The sequence below is a fragment of the Microtus oregoni genome, unplaced genomic scaffold (assembly GCF_018167655.1).
Source record: "Microtus oregoni isolate MIOR12 unplaced genomic scaffold, Mior012 000067F_001, whole genome shotgun sequence".
Taxonomy (NCBI): Eukaryota; Metazoa; Chordata; class Mammalia; order Rodentia; family Cricetidae; genus Microtus; species Microtus oregoni.
This window is the reverse complement of record NW_024543954.1, coordinates 703,766-723,402: the sequence shown is the minus strand read 5'-3', so window position 1 is coordinate 723,402 and position 19,637 is coordinate 703,766. Positions and strand designations below refer to the sequence as shown.

The window sequence follows — 19,637 nt, the reverse complement described above, 5'->3', positions numbered from 1 at the left end:
CCCCTGTCAACTGGCTTGGCCAACCATGCAGTGGTGTAGACAAGTGGGCTCCCCACAGGACTCAGGGCACAGAGCAGCTAAGGTAAGGGCAGAGGTGAGGCTTCTCGGGAGCTGTTTCTGAGCCCTGCCTTGTGCGCCTGTGATCTTGATCTTCACCTCCTGGACTTGTCCCTCCCAATGATTGCTGCACCCTTTCTCCTCCTTGCTCATATGAGATTTGCTTCAAGGTAGTTAGAATGATGGGTGCATACTCACCTTTGTCTTACACTCCACAACACGGTGAGAGGTGTACATGGTGATAGATATACATGATTGGTACACACACACACACACACACACACACTGTTGTGCCTATGATTTTTGTGTGCACCTTCCCCAGCCAGGCAGCTGCCTATTCTGCACTGGCATGTGCTCAGCGGCAATCTTAGAAGGATCCACTGAGCTCTTGGGGGTTTCTCTCCCTCATAGCCCTTCTCCACCTGTTCTCTGGCACATGTGCATTAGCCAACAGGGAATCATTTATCTTGTCTTATGACTGTCCTGCCCCAGTGCCACAAGTGGGCAGGGGCTTTCCACTGTCACTGTGGTGCTTTGCTGTCTCTCTGGCCTCAGTACTCAGTATCTCTACTCTCTCAGGCCTGCTCCTACACTCAGCTTGACCTCCAAGCACAGAAGCCCCCCGCTCCACTGACCCAGACTCATTGTCCCTCCTTCCCTGCCCCTTGCCTGGCACCATCTTCCCTCAGAGACTGGGACCACTGCAGAAGGAGGCAGCTGTGGCCTGCACACAGGTGTACACACCTATCCCTCTTGTCTCTCTGCCGTTTCTCAGCAGTTATTTTTGCACCTGTCTGTCACCCTTTGTATTCCTTTTACCTCTTTTTTTTTCCCCTGTCCCCAGGTCTCTGTTTCCATATTTCTCCAGCTTGTTTATCTCTTGGCTATCTAGTCTTCTAACAGCTGTCTTTGTCATCTGTTACCATCCCCCTAACCCTGCTTCTCAGACTCTCCTGCTCCCTCCTGCCTCTTTCTCACTTTGTCTGTCACCCTTGGCAGGCTGGGCCTTGGCTCCATCTGTGGAACACTTACCATCCCCTTTGCCCTCCATCGTGTTGATGGGGGTGTCAGGGCCTGCTGAGCTAACAACCTTAGCTCTCTCTATAATTGCCTGAGGAATGATGAGAGATCAGAGACACAGCAGCAATAGGAAGGGAGACAGGAGAGCCCCTTCCCATCTGTCAAAGGCTTCTTAGTGTTCTGGCTCCTTTCTGCCTGTCTCTGAGTACCCAGCGTAGTGGCAAGAGAGATGACAAATGCTAGAAGACATAAAAATAAATTGAATGTGTGGGTATTAGGATGAATCTAGGATGGGGGACATGCAAGGGCAACTCCATATTCCCAGCCCCTGCTCCTCACTTTGCATGTATACCAAACCCCATTTTGGGATTGAAGATTTGGAAGAAAAATGAGGAAGTAGCTTGATAGAAATCACCAGTTTAATACACAGAGCATCAAAGCATCCTCCTAGATAGGACAGTCCTTCTTTGAGCTTCCCTTGCTCCAGTCCTCAAGCCCCTCCACCTCAGACCAAGGCTTATAGTTCTCAAGGCTGTTGTTTGATCCCTTGCTCTCTGATCTGAGTCTCCTACTGCTTTCTACAAGCCTTAAAGTCAAGAATAAGGCTGCCTGGGGCTGCCTGGCCCTGCTAGCACTGGCTTTGTTGGGGGAGGTGTTGGTAAAACAAAACCACTGTTCTCTTCCATTCTGGGCCCCAGCTCAGCTCAGCTCTTGCAGGTTTGGACTATTTTCCACTTCCCAGTGTTTAAGTCGTTCTCTTGGCCTCCAGACCAGCCCTATTGACCCACCCTGGTGCTCTGCCACCTTCACCAGCTTTGAAGGGCAAAGCTACAAGCTGACTGCTGCTCTCAGATCACTCCCTTGTGTGAAATCGATTTGTGACTCCTAGCTATCCTAATGGAGTTCAGATGCCTTAACATGGCATTCCAGGACTCTTGGCCTATCTTTTGGGTATTCTAATTTTTCTTCTATATTTATTGATTTATGTGTGTTTATGCCATGATACTTACTTGAAAATCAGAGAACAATTTATGGGAATCAATTCTCTCCTTCCATTCTCTGTGTTGCAGGAGTCAAACTCATATCATCAGGCTTTATCTGACAAGCGTATTTACTCACAGAACCATCTTGTAAGTCCTCCTTACTGGCTTTTTACATTTGAGTGTTCTAATGAGGCGCTCTACTTTGATAAGATTCCGGTTAGATGGATTTGTTGAGAGCATCCAGATTGGAGTTCAGGGCCTCTAGCTCAGTCACCCAGCACTGCATGCTCATTTGTTCAACACCCTTGCCTCTATTATGTCAGTCCAAGTGGCCTGTTTTCTTAGTCATCTGTTTCCTCTCCTGATCCTTTTCTTGGAACTCCAGTCTCTGGGCCCCACTGTGTCCATGGAAACACACTTGGAATAACTTTCTCTTGAAGTGGATGCATCTAGCAGTTGAACTCTGAAGATTAAAAAAAAAAAAAACAAAAGAACCAGGTGCTGAGACTACCAGACATGAGAGATCTTAGAAACACTGTTTTGGAAATATCCCAAAGCTTTTTATGGCCCTGCCTTGACCCTGGCCTAGAACATGTAGCAGTAGGGAGGCCATAATTCCCACTATTGACCTCTGGGGGCTGAAGAGAAACAAGGGAGTGCTTTCTTCTCTTTCTCCAGGCTTCATCCCTCATCCTCGCTTCCTTTTCTTGAGTCTGTTCTATGAAATACAGCTATCTTGGGCCCATTTCCACTTTTCCTATCCTGTTCCCCAAGCTTCCAGCTTGTAGGCACAAACAGCTCTCAGCGGTCAGCTCTTCTTTTGTTTTGTATGAAATGGCATAAATAGGATAATGTATACACATCATTCTTCGCAATATTTTTCACCATGAGGACTTGACTTTATTATTACTTTGTCTGTTTGGTTTGTTGGCTGATTGTTTGGTTTTTCAAGACAGAGTTTCTCCGTGTAAGAACCCTGGCTGTCCTGGAACTTGCTTTGTAGACTAGGCTGGCCTTGAACTCCACCTGCCTTTGTCTCTTGAGGGCTGGGATTAAAGGCATGTGCCACCACTGCCCAGTTCATTCAGCTCTTGGAAAGATAACAATAAAATTACAAGCAAAGTTCTTTATACACGTGTGTGAGCTAGGTAGGAGTCATAGGGATTCATTGTCTACAAGTACTTTCAGACACACGAAAAGCTAGTAGCTACACATGGATTCCTTCAGACACAAACAAACAACATATGCTTGTGAATGCACACACATAACCACATAAATACTCCCCACATGCAGATCTGCATCCACACACATGTCCTTGGACACCTGCTCACAGGTGTATCAAGACACACATGGCTATTGGTACCCACAGAGGGGTTAATTGGGACAACAAATTGATACTAGAGAGGCAGCTGGCAGGAAAGCACAGACCAAGAGAAAGGAACGAAAGGGAATCTGGAATCCTAACCAAGGTGGTCTCTTACAGGTTTCACCTTCCAGGGTAGAATTGCTGTGTAAAGAGGGGAAAGGAGGAAAAATGGGGGAAGGTTTCCATCTGGGGGCGGGACTGAGGGAGGGGCCAAGATCTGGGCTTTGCCCAGATGTTAGTCATTAATGGCTGCTCCATCATTCTTCCTCTCTCCTCCCCCACCTTCCCTCCTCCCTTCTCTCAGTGCCCCCCACTGTCAGCAGCTACCTACTGTAAGTCAACCACTAACCCCCTTCCCTTCGGCGGGAGGGTGAGTGGACTCCAACCAGTTGTGCTGCACCGAGCTGCCCCGGTACTAGGAAGATGGTCGTGGCGCTGTGGTACGTGTGGCCTCTCCTCTTCTGCAGCCCCTGCCTGCTCATAGAGATTCCTGACGAATGTGAGTAGCTGGAGGAAGTTTCGGCACCTCCTCCCACTGCTGTGCTGAGCCCTTCTTTATCTTTTGCCTCTTCACTTTCTCCCCATTTTTAGCCCTCACTCCTTTAGCATAGGGTGGACAAGAGGTACTCAGAACATTGTTTACCTTTAGAAGGACCAGGAGGAAAGCGTGGGGCATGTCAGCACCGTGGACAGGGACATGCATGCTTCCAGCACCACGGACAGCAGACAGCTCTCCTTTTTTTCTTTCTTTTTTTAAGAATGCACATCCCTTCCTAGCCTACTCTCTTCTGCTTCCATTCCCTCCAAACACACCCCAGGGGATGAGGCAGCGAGGAGAATGGGCAGTACTAAGATCTCAGTTCTTTCTCACCTTGGGCCCTGGGTATCCTTATCTCTTAACTGAGACAAGAAAAGACACCTTTAAAACACCAGGGCCTGACTCAACTGCCATCTGAATTCTTTTTGGTGTGTAATTATTTGGTGGAAGCAATGGAAAGGGCTGGAACGGGTGTCTATGATGCTTGGGGGATATCACAGGTAAGTGTATGGCTATTGTGGGGTCTAGCTGTAGAATGAGACTAAGCTTTTGGGTTGGCTTGTGTATTTGTGTGTGTATAATGTATGTATTTTGACTGACCAGATGACTGTTGCTGGAGATTATTTTAATTTCCTATTTGAGTAAGTTTGTGAGTCACTTTAACTTATTTAGAGGTCAAGTTTGTGGAAATGTTGAGGTATTTGCCTGTAATGTTTCATTGTAGTGGGCTGGATATATGGGTGTATGTTCTCAGATGAGTAGTAGTTTTACTACAATGGAATTTCCTCCTAAGTTTCAGCAAGAGTTGTTTTCACAGTGCTCTAAGTGGTTGTCATCCTGTAGGAAAGAACCATATATGATGTACCATATATGATGGCATTCATGCATATTGAGTTGCCAGACTTTAATCCCTGCCCACTTTGTCATCTTTGTCTCTGAGTCTGGACATAAAGAGAGACAAGCTCTGGAGCAGGGGTGGGGAAGAATGTGCCAAGAATGGGATAGGAGCCAAGCAAGGTGAACTTTGGAGGAGGTAAAGAGACACTGGCGGCACAGAGATTGAGGCTACTCCCTTACACATCCACTTATCCACCAGAGTTGCTTAGGGACTTATAAGTATGGTTGGAAATATGAGCCAGACACTTGATCCCATTAGATTCAGAGATGTAAATGGAATGGGACACAGCAATAGAAACACACACAAGTGAAGATTTACACTTAAAGGAACAGTCGTCTGCACAGACATAAAGGGGCAGTCGTCTGCACAGACATGGGGGACTATATACACAACCCAGCACTGAGATGTAAGCACAGCCAGACAAGTATGCATGTGTGCTCTAAGAAGGCCTTAATACATACATCAGCAGACACGGGACATGCACATTCCAGACATCCACGCCTGTGCCAGACCCCAACTTTTGCACATTCACTGACATATAGTGGTCCTTCTTCCCTCTCTGCCTTTCACTTGTCTTTCAAGGTCTGCCTCCTAATCTGAAGTGCCAAGGCCTTATGCTGAGTATCAACCTACCCTGCTGCCAGATGGACTGGTTCATCTTGCCTGGATGTGTCTCTGTGTGGTGGGGGCAGGGATAATTTAGAAAAAGTGGCAGTGAGGACAAACAGCTAGGCCAAGAGATCACAGCAGCTCGATAAGGCTGCCCTGAGCAATGAGCAGCCCTTGGTACTGACCCTGATACGACACAGCAGGCAGCCGTGTTGCCTCCCTATTGAGACCTACCACCCATCTTTCCTTCCCCAGACTCTCCAGCCCACTTTGTCTCTCTTCTTGTTTCTTTCACTTAGTTGATTCCCCTCATCCTGTCACTGCTGTCAGTCTTTTGCTCTCAAATTGGCTCCTCCCCAGCTCATAGACCTCTGTGGTGTTCCTAGGGAGACCTTTTTTTCTCTTCTGGGAGCCTTATGCTGAAATTGGAGTCTTTTGTGCTTTCAGAGCCAGCCCACTGTACCTATTCCCCTTCTCCCCTCCCTCAATTCCCCTTCTGCTCAGTAGAGTCCTGGGCTTGGGGCAGCTCCTTTGCCCTAGGGAGCTCGGTGGCCTCCTGGGAGGAAGGACGGAGAGAAAGAGCACTGGCACAGGTCCTGCGGGTTATGGAGACTCAGATGCTGGCAGGGCCTTTGGGGAGGGCTTGAGGAGGAGGGGCGCCAGGCTCTGAAGGCTGGGCTTTCCTAATTGAAAACACTGAACTGCACTAATTGGATTAGGAGGGAAGTGGGCTGGAGCAGGGAGGGTGCCAGCTGCCAGGCTGTCTGCCTCCAAACCTTCCAAGGCATCTTGGAAGGTTAGTTTTGTGGGCCTTACCCAACCTTGCCAGGGACTATAATAGCAGTCTTTTGTTTTTGTTTGTTTGTTTGTTTGGTTGGTGTTTCGAGACAGGGATTCTCTGTGTAGCTCTGGCTGTCCTGGAACTAGTTCTTGTAGACCAGGCTGGCCTCTAACTCACAGAGATCCACTGGTCTCTGCCTCCTAAGGGCTGAGGTTAAAAGCGTGTGCCACCACTGCCTGAGCACTCTTTACTAAAGGCAAAAGTTCTGTATTTCTGGACCTACAGATCCTGGGACTCCATCTGGTGGAATCTTTTTTCTTGGACATTGTGCCATCTAGAGATCCTGTCCAGTGACCCCTGAGCTTTACCTGCCATTGCTCAGCCCAGCCTGTACCCTCTTATTACCACCACCATAACCCTTCTGCTTCTCTTCTCCATGGGAGTCTGCTCCAGCTTGCTTCTCCTGCCATTGGACCCTATTGTGACTGTTCTCAGCATTTCTCTCCCTTCTCTCCCTTGCTGTCTGGATTCTCAGATAAAGGACACCATGGTAAGTTGAGGAGTGGGAGTATGTATTTGAAGGTCACAGAGAGAGGAGGAGGGGCCTTGGGTTGAGCCAGCACACCTCTGTCCTGCATATTGGAGGTCACTTTGCTTTCTTTTAGTGCTGTAAGTGGGTGTGGTTGGGGGCTTTTTCTGGCTCAGATCCCTTGTCCCTTAACTCAGTCCAGAAGCTCCTCTTGGCTTCTTCTCTCACCTGAGTTTAGCATCTTTGCTCTCTCTCTGCTTCTGCTGGAATGTCTGCCACTCTCACACTGCTTCTGTCTATTGCTGTCTCTCTGGTGCCATGTCTTCCCACTAGGAATTGTTCTTCTGTGTCAGTTTTTTGTTTGTTTGTTTGGTGTGTGTGTGTGTGTGTGTGTGTGTGTGTGTGTGTGTGTGTGTGTGTGTGTGAGAGAGAGAGAGAGAGAGAGAGAGAGAGAGAGAGAGAGAGTTGGGAGGGTTAAAGACAGGATTTCTCTGTGTAGCCCAGCTGTCCTGGAATTGGCTGGCCTCAGACTCAGAGATCTTCCTGAGTGCTGGGATTAATTATGTGCACCACTACAGCTGGACTGGAATTGTTTTTTCTTTTTTCTCTCTTTTCTTTTCTTTTCTTTTTTTTCTTTTCTTTTCTTTTCTTGACTTTTTGTTCTTTCTGTCTCTCTAATCCAAGTACTAACTAGTCATACTTAGCTTCTGAGAGCAGATGCTATCTTTTCTCCATTCCTCATATGCACATTTCTGATTCCTTGTGTCTCTCAGCTTCTCCTTATATGCATATCCTCACTGGCCATGGATTTTTTTTAAGGACCCTGGTATCTTCAGGATGAGACAGGAGTTGAGGCCATGGTACCAACTAGGCATAAATTACCCAATTTTCTTATTTTGTTTCCAGTGATGGAGCCACCTGTCATCACGGAACAGTCTCCACGGCGCCTGGTTGTCTTCCCAACAGATGACATAAGCCTCAAATGTGAGGCCAGAGGCAGACCTCAAGTGGAGTGAGTAACCCTCATCTTCTGAGCCTCTGACTGCTGACCTCAACCTCTAGCCCACAAGCTTCCCTGACTTGAGTCTAGAAGCCTCAGATCTGGGCTGTAACCTTAACCTTGAGTCCCTGCCCACTCTGGCCCCACCCCCTGGGGCTTCATAACCTCCAGCCCTATCCTGTTGCAGCATGTTTTGGGTGCCAGGACTTCTCATCCATGCTCTGCCCACAGGTTCCGCTGGACGAAAGATGGCATCCATTTCAAACCCAAGGAAGAAGTGGGTGTGGTGGTGCATGAAGCACCTTATTCTGGATCCTTCACCATCGAAGGCAACAACAGCTTTGCCCAGAGGTTTCAGGGCATCTATCGCTGCTATGCCAGCAATAAGCTAGGAACTGCCACGTCCCACGAGATCCAGCTTGTGGCTGAGGGTGCGAGGCACTGCAGGGCCAGGGAGGGCTTGGGGTACCTAAGAGGAAGGCTCTTAGATTCCAGAGGCTGGGTGGGGGCCTGGCTGACAACCGTTGTCCTCTCAGCTGGTTGTGTGGTGATTGAAGTACCTGGGTTCCATGGTAGCCCTCATCCCACCCCAGCTGTCCCATTGCCCCTTCCTCTTTTCTCTACTCCCCTGAACTTGGGATCACCTTATTGCCCCTTCCTTCTCTCAGTCTTTCTCAGTGCCCACCTTGTGACTGATGCTGGTGGCCTGGGATCTGTGGCCTGGTTGAACGGGTGGGTGACTGCCTAAGGGTCTAGTCTGCCCTTCACCTATTTCTGTCTGAGTCACTCCTTGGCTTGGGCTTTGTGGCTGTTGTTTCTGCCTGAGTTCCTCTTCTACTTCTTAGCTCATCTCTGTCAATCTTTGCCATTCATCTTCCCTTGGTTTTCCTTCTTTGTTCTCTGCTGCCTTCCACTCCTCTTCCACAGCATCTCTAACTTGGCTTCTCCATCCTCTCGTTCCTGGTTCCTGCTCTAGGGCTCTGTCTTTATCTGTGTTGCCCTTTCCCTGGGGTTTTTCCTCTACATTCCATCCTCCATGAGCTTTCTGCCTCCTGAGCACTTTCCTCTCCCTTCCCTGCCCCTTAAGTTACCTTGGGAACCGTTACCATGGTTTCCTGTGTCAAGATGATGGAAGGGTCTGTGACTCCCGCATCCCTTCACAGCTCCCCTCCCCCACTGCTGCACCTCGGCCTCCCCCTGCCATTCTTGTCCTTTCCTGGGGTGGGTGGGAGAGTGGGGAATGGTGGTGGATTAACCATTCTTGGCCACTTGACCTTCTGTTCAGCATCTCTCTGCCGTGGAACCTCCATCTCCACTATGAGCCTCAGAGGCATCCAGAATTTTTGCCTCCCTTTATGTGAATTTCCACTTGGCCCTTTCACACCCTTGCAAATCACTAAGACAGTTCTCCCTCCTCCTTCTTCCTGTCTTCAGCTGTTTTAACAAGGATGAGAGTGTCAGCCTCTGTCCTTTCCAGGTGCCCCCAAGTGGCCGAAGGAGACTGTAAAGCCTGTGGAAGTGGAGGAAGGGGAGTCAGTAGTTCTGCCTTGCAACCCTCCACCCAGTGCAGCCCCACTCAGGATCTACTGGATGAACAGCAGTGGGTGTCAGAAGGAGCTGCTGCCTGGGCCGTGGGGGCTGAGGGCTGGGGTCTTCTCCTACAGATTCTCACTTCTATCTCCTTATCCCTTCTGCAGAGATTTTACACATCAAACAAGATGAGCGGGTGTCCATGGGCCAGAACGGAGACCTGTATTTTGCCAATGTGCTGACCTCAGACAATCACTCGGACTATATCTGCAATGCCCACTTCCCTGGGACCCGGACCATCATTCAGAAGGAACCTATTGACCTCCGGGTCAAGCCCAGTGAGTCCCAGAAACTTTGATAACCCTATCTCACATTTTTCTTGACTTCCAGCCTTGCCCCCCCCCAAAAGAGACACACAACCCCATACATCCTCAAAAGCAGTATGACTCTCAACTTTATGCACTGAGGCCCCCTTCCCATGTGGTGAAGGTAGAAGATGGACATGCTTTTTTATGCTTTTTTTATTTTTTTGAGACAGAGTCTTACTCTGTAGCTCTGGCTGGCCTGGAACTTGCTATATAAATCAGAATGGCCTTGAACTCATGGAAATCTGCCTGCTTATGCTTCCCAGGTGCTGGGATTGTAGTCATGTGTTACCAAACGCTGCTAAAACACAGTTTATAAACAAAAAATAGTTTCGCTCTATAACCCAATGATTCTTGAACTAATGATTCTTCTGCCTCAAATTCATGAATGGATGTTGATATTACAGGTAGGGCCACCATACCCATTGGGCATCCTTTTTTTTTTCTGGAACCCAGGGCCTCTTGAATGTTAGGCACACTTTTTATCCTGCAGCCATTCTTTTTAACATAGGAGCAAGCAAGGGCCTAGGGGCCTACTGGGATGTCTGAGTCCTCCAAGTCTGCTGATTCACTCCCTTTCTCCTGTTAGCCAACAGCATGATTGACCGGAAGCCACGCCTGCTGTTCCCTACAAACTCCAGCAGCCACCTGGTAGCCTTGCAGGGGCAGTCATTGATCCTGGAATGCATTGCTGAGGGATTGTAAGTGTGGGTTTCTAGGGTGGAGGGCTGGGACTGGGTAACCCCAGGAAGCTTAGGCTTCAGGACTGAGTGACTTTGTTATCTCTCCCTTCTCTTCTCCCTTGGCATTGTGACCCTGGGCAGCCCTACACCCACCATCAAGTGGCTGCACCCCAGTGACCCTATGCCGACACACCGTGTTATCTACCAAAACCACAATAAGACCCTACAGCTACTCAATGTGGGTGAAGAGGATGATGGAGAATATACCTGCCTTGCTGAAAACTCACTGGGCAGTGCACGGCATGCCTACTACGTCACTGTGGAAGGTATGAGCCTGGTACACCATTTCCCAGCCATCACAGGCTCCTCAAAATGGCTTTCAGATGGCCTGCAGTGTCCACTGTCATGGGAGAGGACAGGGCCTGTACTAAGGGCCAGTGCAGGCTTTAGGCTTAGGTGGCTCTCTCCTTCTGCTCAGCTGCCCCATACTGGCTGCAGAAGCCCCAGAGCCATTTGTATGGACCAGGAGAGACTGCTCGCCTAGACTGCCAAGTCCAGGGCAGGCCCCAGCCAGAGATAACCTGGAGTATCAATGGAATGTCTATGGAGAGTAAGCAGGGCCTCAGTAGTGGTTGGGTGTGTGGGGAATACAGGAAACCATCAAGGAGGGTGACGAGGGGTCTCAGCACAGCTCAATGTTCTGACCTGGGCCTTTGGGCCCTGCCTGTTGCACACAGAGGTGAACAAGGACCAGAAGTACCGGATTGAGCAGGGGTCTCTGATCCTGAGTAACGTGCAACCAAGTGACACGATGGTGACCCAGTGTGAGGCCCGCAACCAGCATGGGATCCTGCTAGCCAATGCCTACATCTATGTTGTCCGTGAGTGCCGTGTCAGCAGGCTGTGTGGCCTATCTTTTGCCTGCCTTCCCTCCCCCGTCCCTTCTCTCCCACCCACCTGCCTATCTTTGCCTCATAGCTCCCATTCTGTCCCTTCAGTCCACCAAAACTACTCAGCTATAGCTTCTTGGAGCTGCCTTGCTCCTTGCTAAGACTTTCGCCCCGTTTCTCCTTCATCCTCACAATAGTTGGGCGTGGGAGTCATAGTAAGGACAGGATCTTGTCATCATGTCTGAGCAGAGGTGTACCCTGGACAAGATGTAATCCAAGATAGTCTGATGCCTTCTGTCACAGAGACCCAGAAAGATTGTGGGCTGGGCAGGGAAGACTTTGGATAAGACACTGGTTGCTCTTTGAGACCAAATAATTGGGAGAATCCTGGTGACTAGAGTCCATGCAAGGCTAAGGAGACCATATAACCAAGGCTAAGAGGGACAGCCTGGAATGGGGAAGCCAGTGAGCATGACTCCCAGGGGTCTGTGTGCTATCTGGGGAGTCACTGACTTCTCCCATACTTGGGACCTCTAGACCTATCCTGTTTCCTGAGACTGTTCTTCTCCTAGAACTGCCAGCCAGGATCCTAACAAAAGACAATCAGACATACATGGCAGTTGAGGGCAGCACTGCTTACTTGCTGTGCAAGGCCTTTGGAGCCCCCGTTCCCAGTGTCCAGTGGTGAGTGCTCATCCTGTGGAGGCTTCTAAGCTATATCCTCATCTAAGGATTCTAGGAGGGCAGGTTAGTTCAATATAGACCCTCTGCTTGCTCTAGGGTGGATGAGGAAGGAACCACGGTGCTTCAGGATGAACGGTTTTTCCCTTATGCCAATGGGACCCTGAGTATCAGAGACCTCCAGGCCAATGACACTGGACGCTATTTCTGCCAGGCTGCGAATGACCAGAACAATGTGACCATTTTGGCTAACCTGCAGGTTAAAGGTTAGATAATGCCCAGACATGACTGTTAGACCTCCTAAGAGGTAAGGTTAAAGTCTGTGGAGAACATGAAAGTGACTTCCTCTCATTTTTGCTCCTCTCAGAAGCAACCCAGATCATACAGGGGCCCAGGAGTGCAATTGAGAAGAAAGGTGCAACGGTGACGTTCATGTGCCAGGCCTCCTTTGACCCCTCTTTGCAGGCCAGCATCACTTGGCGTGGAGATGGCCGAGACCTCCAGGAACGTGGGGACAGTGACAAGTGAGGGTCCCCAGCCCCAAACTGGGCTAGGTAGAAGCAAGCAGAATGAAAAAAATTGAGAGACAGACATTGTAGCCTTGTCCAGGCAGGAGGCACTACTGCTCAGAGAGAGAACATAGTGGGGCATGGTGGGACAAGGAAAGGGGGCAGGAATGACAGGAAAATTGAATCTGCCACTAGCTGAGGGCCTGTGTGCCCTCTCCACAGGTATTTCATAGAAGATGGGAAGCTGATCATCCAGAGCCTGGACTACAGTGACCAGGGCAACTACAGCTGTGTAGCCAGCACTGAATTGGATGAGGTCGAGAGCAGGGCACAGCTCTTAGTGGTGGGTAAGTTCTAATATAGTGTTAGGTACAAAGGGTACCTCCTTTTGGTCTACCATGTCCAGGCACCTGTTGCTGGACATTCTGAGTTGTGGGTGGGGGCTTATGGATAAGGCCAGAGAATCCACTCTCAGTGAGAATCCACTCTCTGTGGCCCGCAGGGAGCCCTGGGCCAGTGCCCCACTTGGAACTGTCTGACCGTCACCTGCTGAAGCAGAGCCAGGTGCACTTATCTTGGAGCCCTGCTGAAGACCACAACTCTCCCATCGAGAGTAAGAGACCTGAGTGTCGTATCCCCCTGCACTGTCCCGTACAGTTGTTCCTCTTCCTGGGACCCTCCTCTCTTCCAGAACCATAGCCACAAGATGGCCTGCCTCACCTGTTTTTCCAGGGAGCTTGTGTTCCTTTATAGTACCCTCCTCCTTCTCGCCCTCCTCACTAAGCTACGTTATATGCTCATTACTCCACTGTGGATTGTTTCTTGGCAGAGTATGACATTGAGTTTGAGGACAAGGAAATGGCTCCCGAGAAATGGTACAGTCTGGGCAAGGTGCCAGGAAATCAGACCTCTACCACCCTCAAACTGTCCCCCTATGTCCACTACACCTTTCGGGTCACTGCCATCAACAAATATGGCCCCGGGGAGCCCAGCCCTGTCTCTGAGACTGTGGTCACACCTGAAGCAGGTAAGCCAAGGCAGTACCCTCTTCTAGATCACCTGGAAGAGGTGCTAGTCATTGGGATCCAGGTTCTGTGGAGAGGGTCTGGAGAGGTGCTGTGCCCATGCCCTCTGCTTCCAGGGATTCAGGGGGCAACAGGGAAGTTTGTGCTGCACTCTTGGGGCTGCTGTTTTATTGCTTCAGGGGCCAGTGTGGGCCATTTGTTCCTCGTTCTTGCTGCAGCACTGATAGGCTGACACTTTACTTTCCAGCCCCAGAGAAGAACCCTGTGGATGTGAAAGGGGAAGGGAATGAGACCAACAATATGGTCATCACATGGAAGGTGAGGGTCCCTACCCTGATTTACACTATGGACATGAAGCCAGGACCCAGCTCTTTGCTGTCCCTTGACTGTGCTAAAGAGGAAGCCAATGTCTGGGGAATATCTGGCCTGGAGGACAAGGCACAGAAGATGGGAGCCCTTGGCCAATGGGCTTCTTTTCTGCTGGCCTCCTCCAGCCCCTCCGGTGGATGGATTGGAATGCTCCCCAGATTCAGTACCGTGTGCAGTGGCGCCCACAGGGCAAGCAGGAGACCTGGAAGGAACAGACCGTGAGCGACCCGTTCCTGGTGGTGTCTAACACTTCCACCTTTGTGCCTTATGAGATCAAAGTCCAGGCAGTGAACAACCAGGGCAAGGGCCCTGAGCCCCAGGTCACCATTGGCTACTCGGGGGAAGACTGTGAGTACTAGAGTGGGCCTGGCCCATGCCAAGGGGTGCAGAGGCTGGTGTCCAGAATCCTCATGCATGTCAGCCTGTGCATATGTGTATTTCACCCCCCACTTGCCATTGTCAGCTCCCACCTCTCAGTGCTTCAGTGTGCAATTCCCACAGTCAAGGGCATGCATTCCCATAGATATTGCAATGTTATGAAATTCTGCACAGCTCAAATTGCTGCATGTCTGCCATTAGCAGAAATAGCAGCCACTATTCCAGTTGAGTGAACCAGCACTATCTTTGACAGTACTTCCTCTCTCTGACTCAGGGAATATTTGGTATAAGCTGAGCATCCCTCATCAGAAAATTCCAACTCTGAGATTGGAGCTGAAATATGGCGCCCTAAGTGGGAAATTCCACACTCGACTTTTTCTGTTGGATCAGTGAAAACACAGGCTTGCTAAAAATAGTGTAGGATATATATATGTATATATGGCTGGGATACACTTCATTTGGTGGAGTGCTAGCCTAGCATAATGAAGGCAGGATTGGATCCCCAGGACCATATAAAGCAAGCATGGAGGTGTACCCCTGCAATCCCAGCACACAGGAGGTAGTGTCAGGAGGATTGGAAGTTCAAGACCATCCTTAGCTACATATATACTTTGAGGCCAGCCTGGTCTTATATGTATGTGTATATATACATACATATATGCTAAAGCTAAATGTGGCATTCTAGAATTTTGGAAGCAGAGGCAAGAATTAGATGATACCCTGGGATACATAGTAATTTCCAGGATAGCCCTAACGACAGAGAGAAACACTGTGGATTTACTTAGAACCTATCCTCAAAACATCTCATTATGTATATGCAAATATTTCAAAACATAAAAGAATCCAACTCACTTCAGTCCCAGCATGTTAAGAGTCAGTTCCCAGAGCATGATCCCATGCCTTGTGGGTTTCCTTGAGTCTGGAGCATCACCAAATGGTAATTTTGAGCACCCACTTAGGATTTTTTGTGTGATTTCTCTGTGTAAGTTACTGCTCTCTTCCTGAAGAGCCCTATTCTTCACTGACTAGTACCTTGTGTAGCATGCAGCTCCCTTTCCTTGGAGGCGTCTTGCCTGCTGGTTCAGGTGGGGGCCTGTGTCTTCTCCAAATAAGTGGTTATTTTCAGACCCCCAGGTGAGCCCTGAGCTGGAAGACATCACAATCTTCAACTCAAGCACTGTGCTGGTCAGATGGAGGCCCGTGGACTTGGCCCAGGTTAAGGGCCACCTCAGGGGCTACAATGTAAGGATTCAGGGTATGGGGAAAGCTAAGGAAGGATGGGATAGGACCGAGGGCTGGGAGTCTGTCATCTGGGAGCAGCTCTCCTGAAAGTTCTTGGGTTGGAAGAAAGGGCCTATGAGAAGAGTGGTGAGGATCATGTGTTGAATGATTTCTCCCATTGTGAGATCTGTTGGCCATCTGTACAGGTAACATACTGGTGGAAAGGCAGTCAGAGAAAGCACAGCAAGAGGCATGTCCACAAAAGCCACATGGTGGTACCTGCCAACACCACCAGTGCCATCCTCAGTGGCTTGCGTCCTTACAGCTCCTATCACGTGGAGGTACAGGCCTTTAATGGGCGAGGCTTGGGACCTGCAAGTGAATGGACCTTCAGCACCCCAGAGGGAGGTGAGTCTGACACCTCACCTTGTGCCTACATCCCCTGCCCCTTCTCCTTGGACTCAGGTGAGGACCTGCTACCCTTCTGTGCTTCCACAGTGCCTGGTCACCCTGAGGCATTACACCTGGAGTGCCAGTCGGACACAAGCCTGCTACTGCACTGGCAGCCACCACTCAGCCACAACGGAGTGCTCACCGGCTACCTTCTCTCTTATCACCCCTGTGAGTGCACTGTACCTGCTGTGGAGGCTCAGGTATGCAGAAAGGCCCCCGAGGCACTAAGCCAGCCCCTTGCTTCTCTCCACAGTGGATGGGGAAAGCAAGGAACAGTTGTTCTTCAACCTTTCGGACCCAGAGCTCCGAACTCATAATCTCACCAACCTCAACCCCGATCTGCAGTACCGCTTCCAGCTACAAGCTACCACCCAGAAGGGCCCTGGTGAGGCCATTGTGCGTGAAGGAGGCACCATGGCCCTGTTTGGTGAGCTGGTACAAGGGTTTGGGGATGTTAGCCTTGAGGGCTTCCCTTGCTTAACCCAGGGAGAAGGTTGATTGGGGGGGATAAGCTAAGGAGAGTGGGCCTTTGAAGGGCCATGTGGTCGCCCTCTGCTCCTACATTCTCCAGGCAAGCCAGATTTTGGCAATATCTCAGCCACAGCAGGTGAAAACTACAGTGTGGTCTCCTGGGTCCCTCGGGAGGGCCAGTGCAACTTCAGGTTCCACATCTGGTTCAAAGCTTTGCCTGGTGAGTGCAGAAAGATATTCCTGGGCCAGGGAGCCAAGGCTCTGTCCCCTGACCCCAAGGTGTCCCCAATCTTCCTGCTAAGTCCCCTGCCACTGTGCTTTACAGAAGGGAAAGTGAGCCCTGAGCACCAACCTCAGCCTCAGTATGTAAGCTACAATCAGAGCTCCTACACGCAGTGGGACCTACAGCCTGACACCGAGTATGAGATCCACCTGATGAAGGAAAAGGTGGTCCTGCACCATCTGGCTGTAAAGACTAATGGCACTGGTGAGGCACTGGGGCCACCATCTAATGCCAGGAAGCCTTGGGCACCACTGCCGGGTTTGTTGCATGCAGCCCTTAGCAGCCATGATCCATTGCACAGCTCTCACCTCCCTGAAATCTGAGTGTGCTTTGGACAGTGTACCTCTCCCTATACCGTCTACAGGGGGCTCTCTTCCCTCTCTCCTTCTCCTCTGTTACTGAGGCACCTTCTGGCCCCCTATAGCTTCAAGTGAGTCCTGAGCACCAGACCCTAACTCAGAGGCTGCTGCTCAAGTTTAGGAATAAATGTAGTGTGCCCCTTGGCAGCATAGCTCATCCCATGGTCTGGACTTTGTCTCCTTCCCGCGCTGTGCCTTCAGGCCCCGTGCGAGTTTCTACTACAGGTAGCTTCGCCTCTGAGGGCTGGTTCATCGCCTTTGTCAGCGCTATCATTCTCTTGCTCCTCATCCTGCTCATTCTCTGCTTCATCAAGCGCAGCAAGGGTGGCAAGTACTCAGGTAACTCTGGAAAATGTACAGGTTCGGGTGCAGCTGAGGGTAGAGAAAAACCACCTTGCCCCAAGAGCCCCAGCTTGGGAATGGCAGGATAAGCATAGTCATAGAGGTGGGATTCAGACCGCAGGCCAAGGCTGCCTTCTTCCCAGGCTGCAGCTACAGAGGCCTATGCAGGTGGCAGCTGGACCCTCATGGGTTGGGTGGGTCACTCTGAAGGCTTCTAAGTGCTGTCAGGACAGTGCTGGGGGCTCTCACAGCAAAGGGACTCAGAATCTGGGGGTGAAGTTGACTCCTGCTATGTCTGTAGTGAAAGACAAGGAGGACACTCAGGTGGATTCTGAGGCGCGGCCCATGAAAGACGAGACCTTTGGCGAATACAGGTGAGCAGGGGAAGGAGCAGGGGTTTTGACCAGGCTCTGCCTGACCTCTTCTTACCCAACTCCTCTCTCTTTTCTCTGCTTCGGGGTGACTTCAGGTCCCTGGAGAGGTAAGGTGGAACAGTGGGGATGTACAGTTAGAGCCTAGGGACTGAGAAGGACCCCCATTTTTGCCCTTTTGGGGAGAAGTCAATGCCTAGCTATTCTCATGCTAAAATCCCACTTGCTGGGCCGCCTGTCACGTTCCTGGCTGCCTTTAACCCCAAGAAAAGCCCCAGGAGTAGTAGGCACAGGCCCTGTGGCATCATGCATACAGCCTGATCTCCCAGAAGTGTGTCAAAATGAGTTCAGGATTTCCTGTGGGGTCAGGCAAATAAAAGAGGGCAAGAACCTACTAGGGTTACTGCTGGGGGGTCTCCTGCCAGGACCCTTGCAACATATCTTCTTCTCCCATCCTCTGTCCCTACAGTGACAATGAAGAGAAGGCCTTCGGCAGCAGCCAGCCATCTCTTAATGGAGACATCAAACCCCTAGGCAGTGATGACAGCCTGGCCGATTATGGGGGCAGTGTGGACGTCCAATTCAATGAGGATGGCTCTTTCATCGGCCAGTACAGTGGCAAAAAAGAGAAGGAGGCAGCAGGAGGCAATGACAGCTCAGGGGCTACCTCTCCTATCAACCCTGTAGTAGCCCTAGAATAGTAAGGGTTAGCAAGGTGAGGCAGGCCAAGCTGGGCCCAGGACCAGAGGTGCAGGAGAGCCCAGGGGCCAAGACACCTACCTGCTGACCTTGGGATTGAATCCCCTTCCTCTTTTCATAGCCCATGGAAGACTTGACTGGAGCAGAGGAGAGGAACTGTGGCTTCAAGTCTCCTTTTTAAGCACCCGCTACCCTTTTATTGCCAAAACCCAGCTGCACCCTTTCCTGGGCATACGCTGCTTTGCCCCAGCTTGGGGCAGTTCACTCCCATATCAGGGATCTTCAGGTGCTGCCTTGGCTACCCATTTAGGCAGGGAGGCTACAGTTTGGGGGAGATGACAAAGGAGGGTCCTCTGAAGCATCTCTGAGATGCTGTCCTTCTCACTCTCTAACTGGGGACAGGCATGATGGGGTCTCCTCAGGACTAGATTGGCACCTCTTTTTTCTCCAGCCACTCCCTGGCTAGCCTGACTGGGGACAGAACTCTGTCTCCACCATCTGCTCCCTTTTCTTTGCCATTTTTGCTCCAATCAGGATAGGGAACTGGGCAAGCTGGCCACCTGCACAGAAGAGGCCATCTGGAAAGCCCAGAGTCCCTCCCTCACCTTTGTACACTGGGTTCACACCCTCCTCCCTTAGCTGTTCCACTTTTCAGGACATACATAAACACACACACACACACACACACACACACACACACACACACATGTACGCACGCACGCACATTGCCTTCGGTACCCACCAGACAACATCAAAGTGGCCTCTGTCACTGCCAGAGACAGGCACACCTCTTCCTATTGGCTCCCTGCCACAGTCATACCCCAGGACCCCTTTGCAACCCTGCCTGCCCCCAGTTCTTGTCCTCAGCCCCTTCTCCTGTCCCCCACGTTGGGAATGTAAATACACCATGACTTTGAAAGTTTGCCCTTGCCCTTTGCCCATATGCCACTAGTGTGTAAGCAGATGTCTGAGTCTCTAGGTGGTTTCTCTGTTTTATAGCAGTTAGCTTTGATGGTCCCACACCAGAAAAAAGAAAAGCAGACAAAAAGGGGAAGAAAGCAAAGATTGGTTCTCTCAGCGCTGCTGTGCTTCTGCCCAGCAGCTGTGGCTTCCCTGTATGCTTTTGCTTGGTCTGTTGATGAGCACTCTACAAAAAAGAACAAAAGTATATATATATATGTACATAATATCAGAATTATAACAGGCAAATAAAAACCTGGAAATGAA

General features: G+C 50.4%; 2 protein-coding genes across 4 annotated transcripts in view; one reads left to right on the top strand and one right to left on the bottom strand.

The window, feature by feature from the left end:
• Nucleotides 1–1,108, bottom strand: part of LOC121440283 (transcription factor EB-like) — an 18,343-nt gene extending 17,235 nt beyond the window's left edge. Inside the window, exon 1 of the mRNA XM_041641061.1 lies at nt 1,090–1,108. Within this exon, the coding sequence (XP_041496995.1) occupies nt 1,090–1,108 (19 nt within the window). The remainder of the gene's footprint in view (nt 1–1,089) is intronic.
• LOC121440309 (neural cell adhesion molecule L1) overlaps nt 1–19,637 on the top strand; it is a 26,184-nt gene extending 6,547 nt beyond the window's left edge. The window contains exons 2-30 of one of the 3 annotated variants that reach the window (XM_041641121.1): nt 3,731–3,925; nt 6,788–6,802; nt 7,688–7,793; nt 8,013–8,212; nt 9,259–9,381; nt 9,479–9,649; nt 10,266–10,377; nt 10,501–10,685; nt 10,838–10,969; nt 11,097–11,240; nt 11,822–11,933; nt 12,030–12,196; nt 12,298–12,454; nt 12,662–12,786; nt 12,942–13,052; nt 13,269–13,466; nt 13,712–13,782; nt 13,959–14,181; nt 15,338–15,453; nt 15,639–15,840; nt 15,931–16,053; nt 16,139–16,312; nt 16,457–16,576; nt 16,682–16,843; nt 17,200–17,337; nt 17,642–17,714; nt 17,810–17,821; nt 18,181–18,426; nt 18,532–19,637. In XM_041641121.1, the coding sequence (XP_041497055.1) occupies nt 3,850–3,925; nt 6,788–6,802; nt 7,688–7,793; nt 8,013–8,212; nt 9,259–9,381; nt 9,479–9,649; nt 10,266–10,377; nt 10,501–10,685; nt 10,838–10,969; nt 11,097–11,240; nt 11,822–11,933; nt 12,030–12,196; nt 12,298–12,454; nt 12,662–12,786; nt 12,942–13,052; nt 13,269–13,466; nt 13,712–13,782; nt 13,959–14,181; nt 15,338–15,453; nt 15,639–15,840; nt 15,931–16,053; nt 16,139–16,312; nt 16,457–16,576; nt 16,682–16,843; nt 17,200–17,337; nt 17,642–17,714; nt 17,810–17,821; nt 18,181–18,412 (3,780 nt within the window). In that variant the 5' untranslated portion in view covers nt 3,731–3,849 and the 3' untranslated portion in view covers nt 18,413–18,426; nt 18,532–19,637. Of the gene's footprint in view, nt 1–3,730; nt 3,926–6,787; nt 6,803–7,687; nt 7,794–8,012; nt 8,213–9,258; nt 9,382–9,478; nt 9,650–10,265; nt 10,378–10,500; nt 10,686–10,837; nt 10,970–11,096; nt 11,241–11,821; nt 11,934–12,029; nt 12,197–12,297; nt 12,455–12,661; nt 12,787–12,941; nt 13,053–13,268; nt 13,467–13,711; nt 13,783–13,958; nt 14,182–15,337; nt 15,454–15,638; nt 15,841–15,930; nt 16,054–16,138; nt 16,313–16,456; nt 16,577–16,681; nt 16,844–17,199; nt 17,338–17,641; nt 17,715–17,809; nt 17,822–18,180 lie in introns of all 3 variants that reach the window. The other 2 variants (XM_041641120.1, XM_041641122.1) reach the window with 2 other exon arrangements.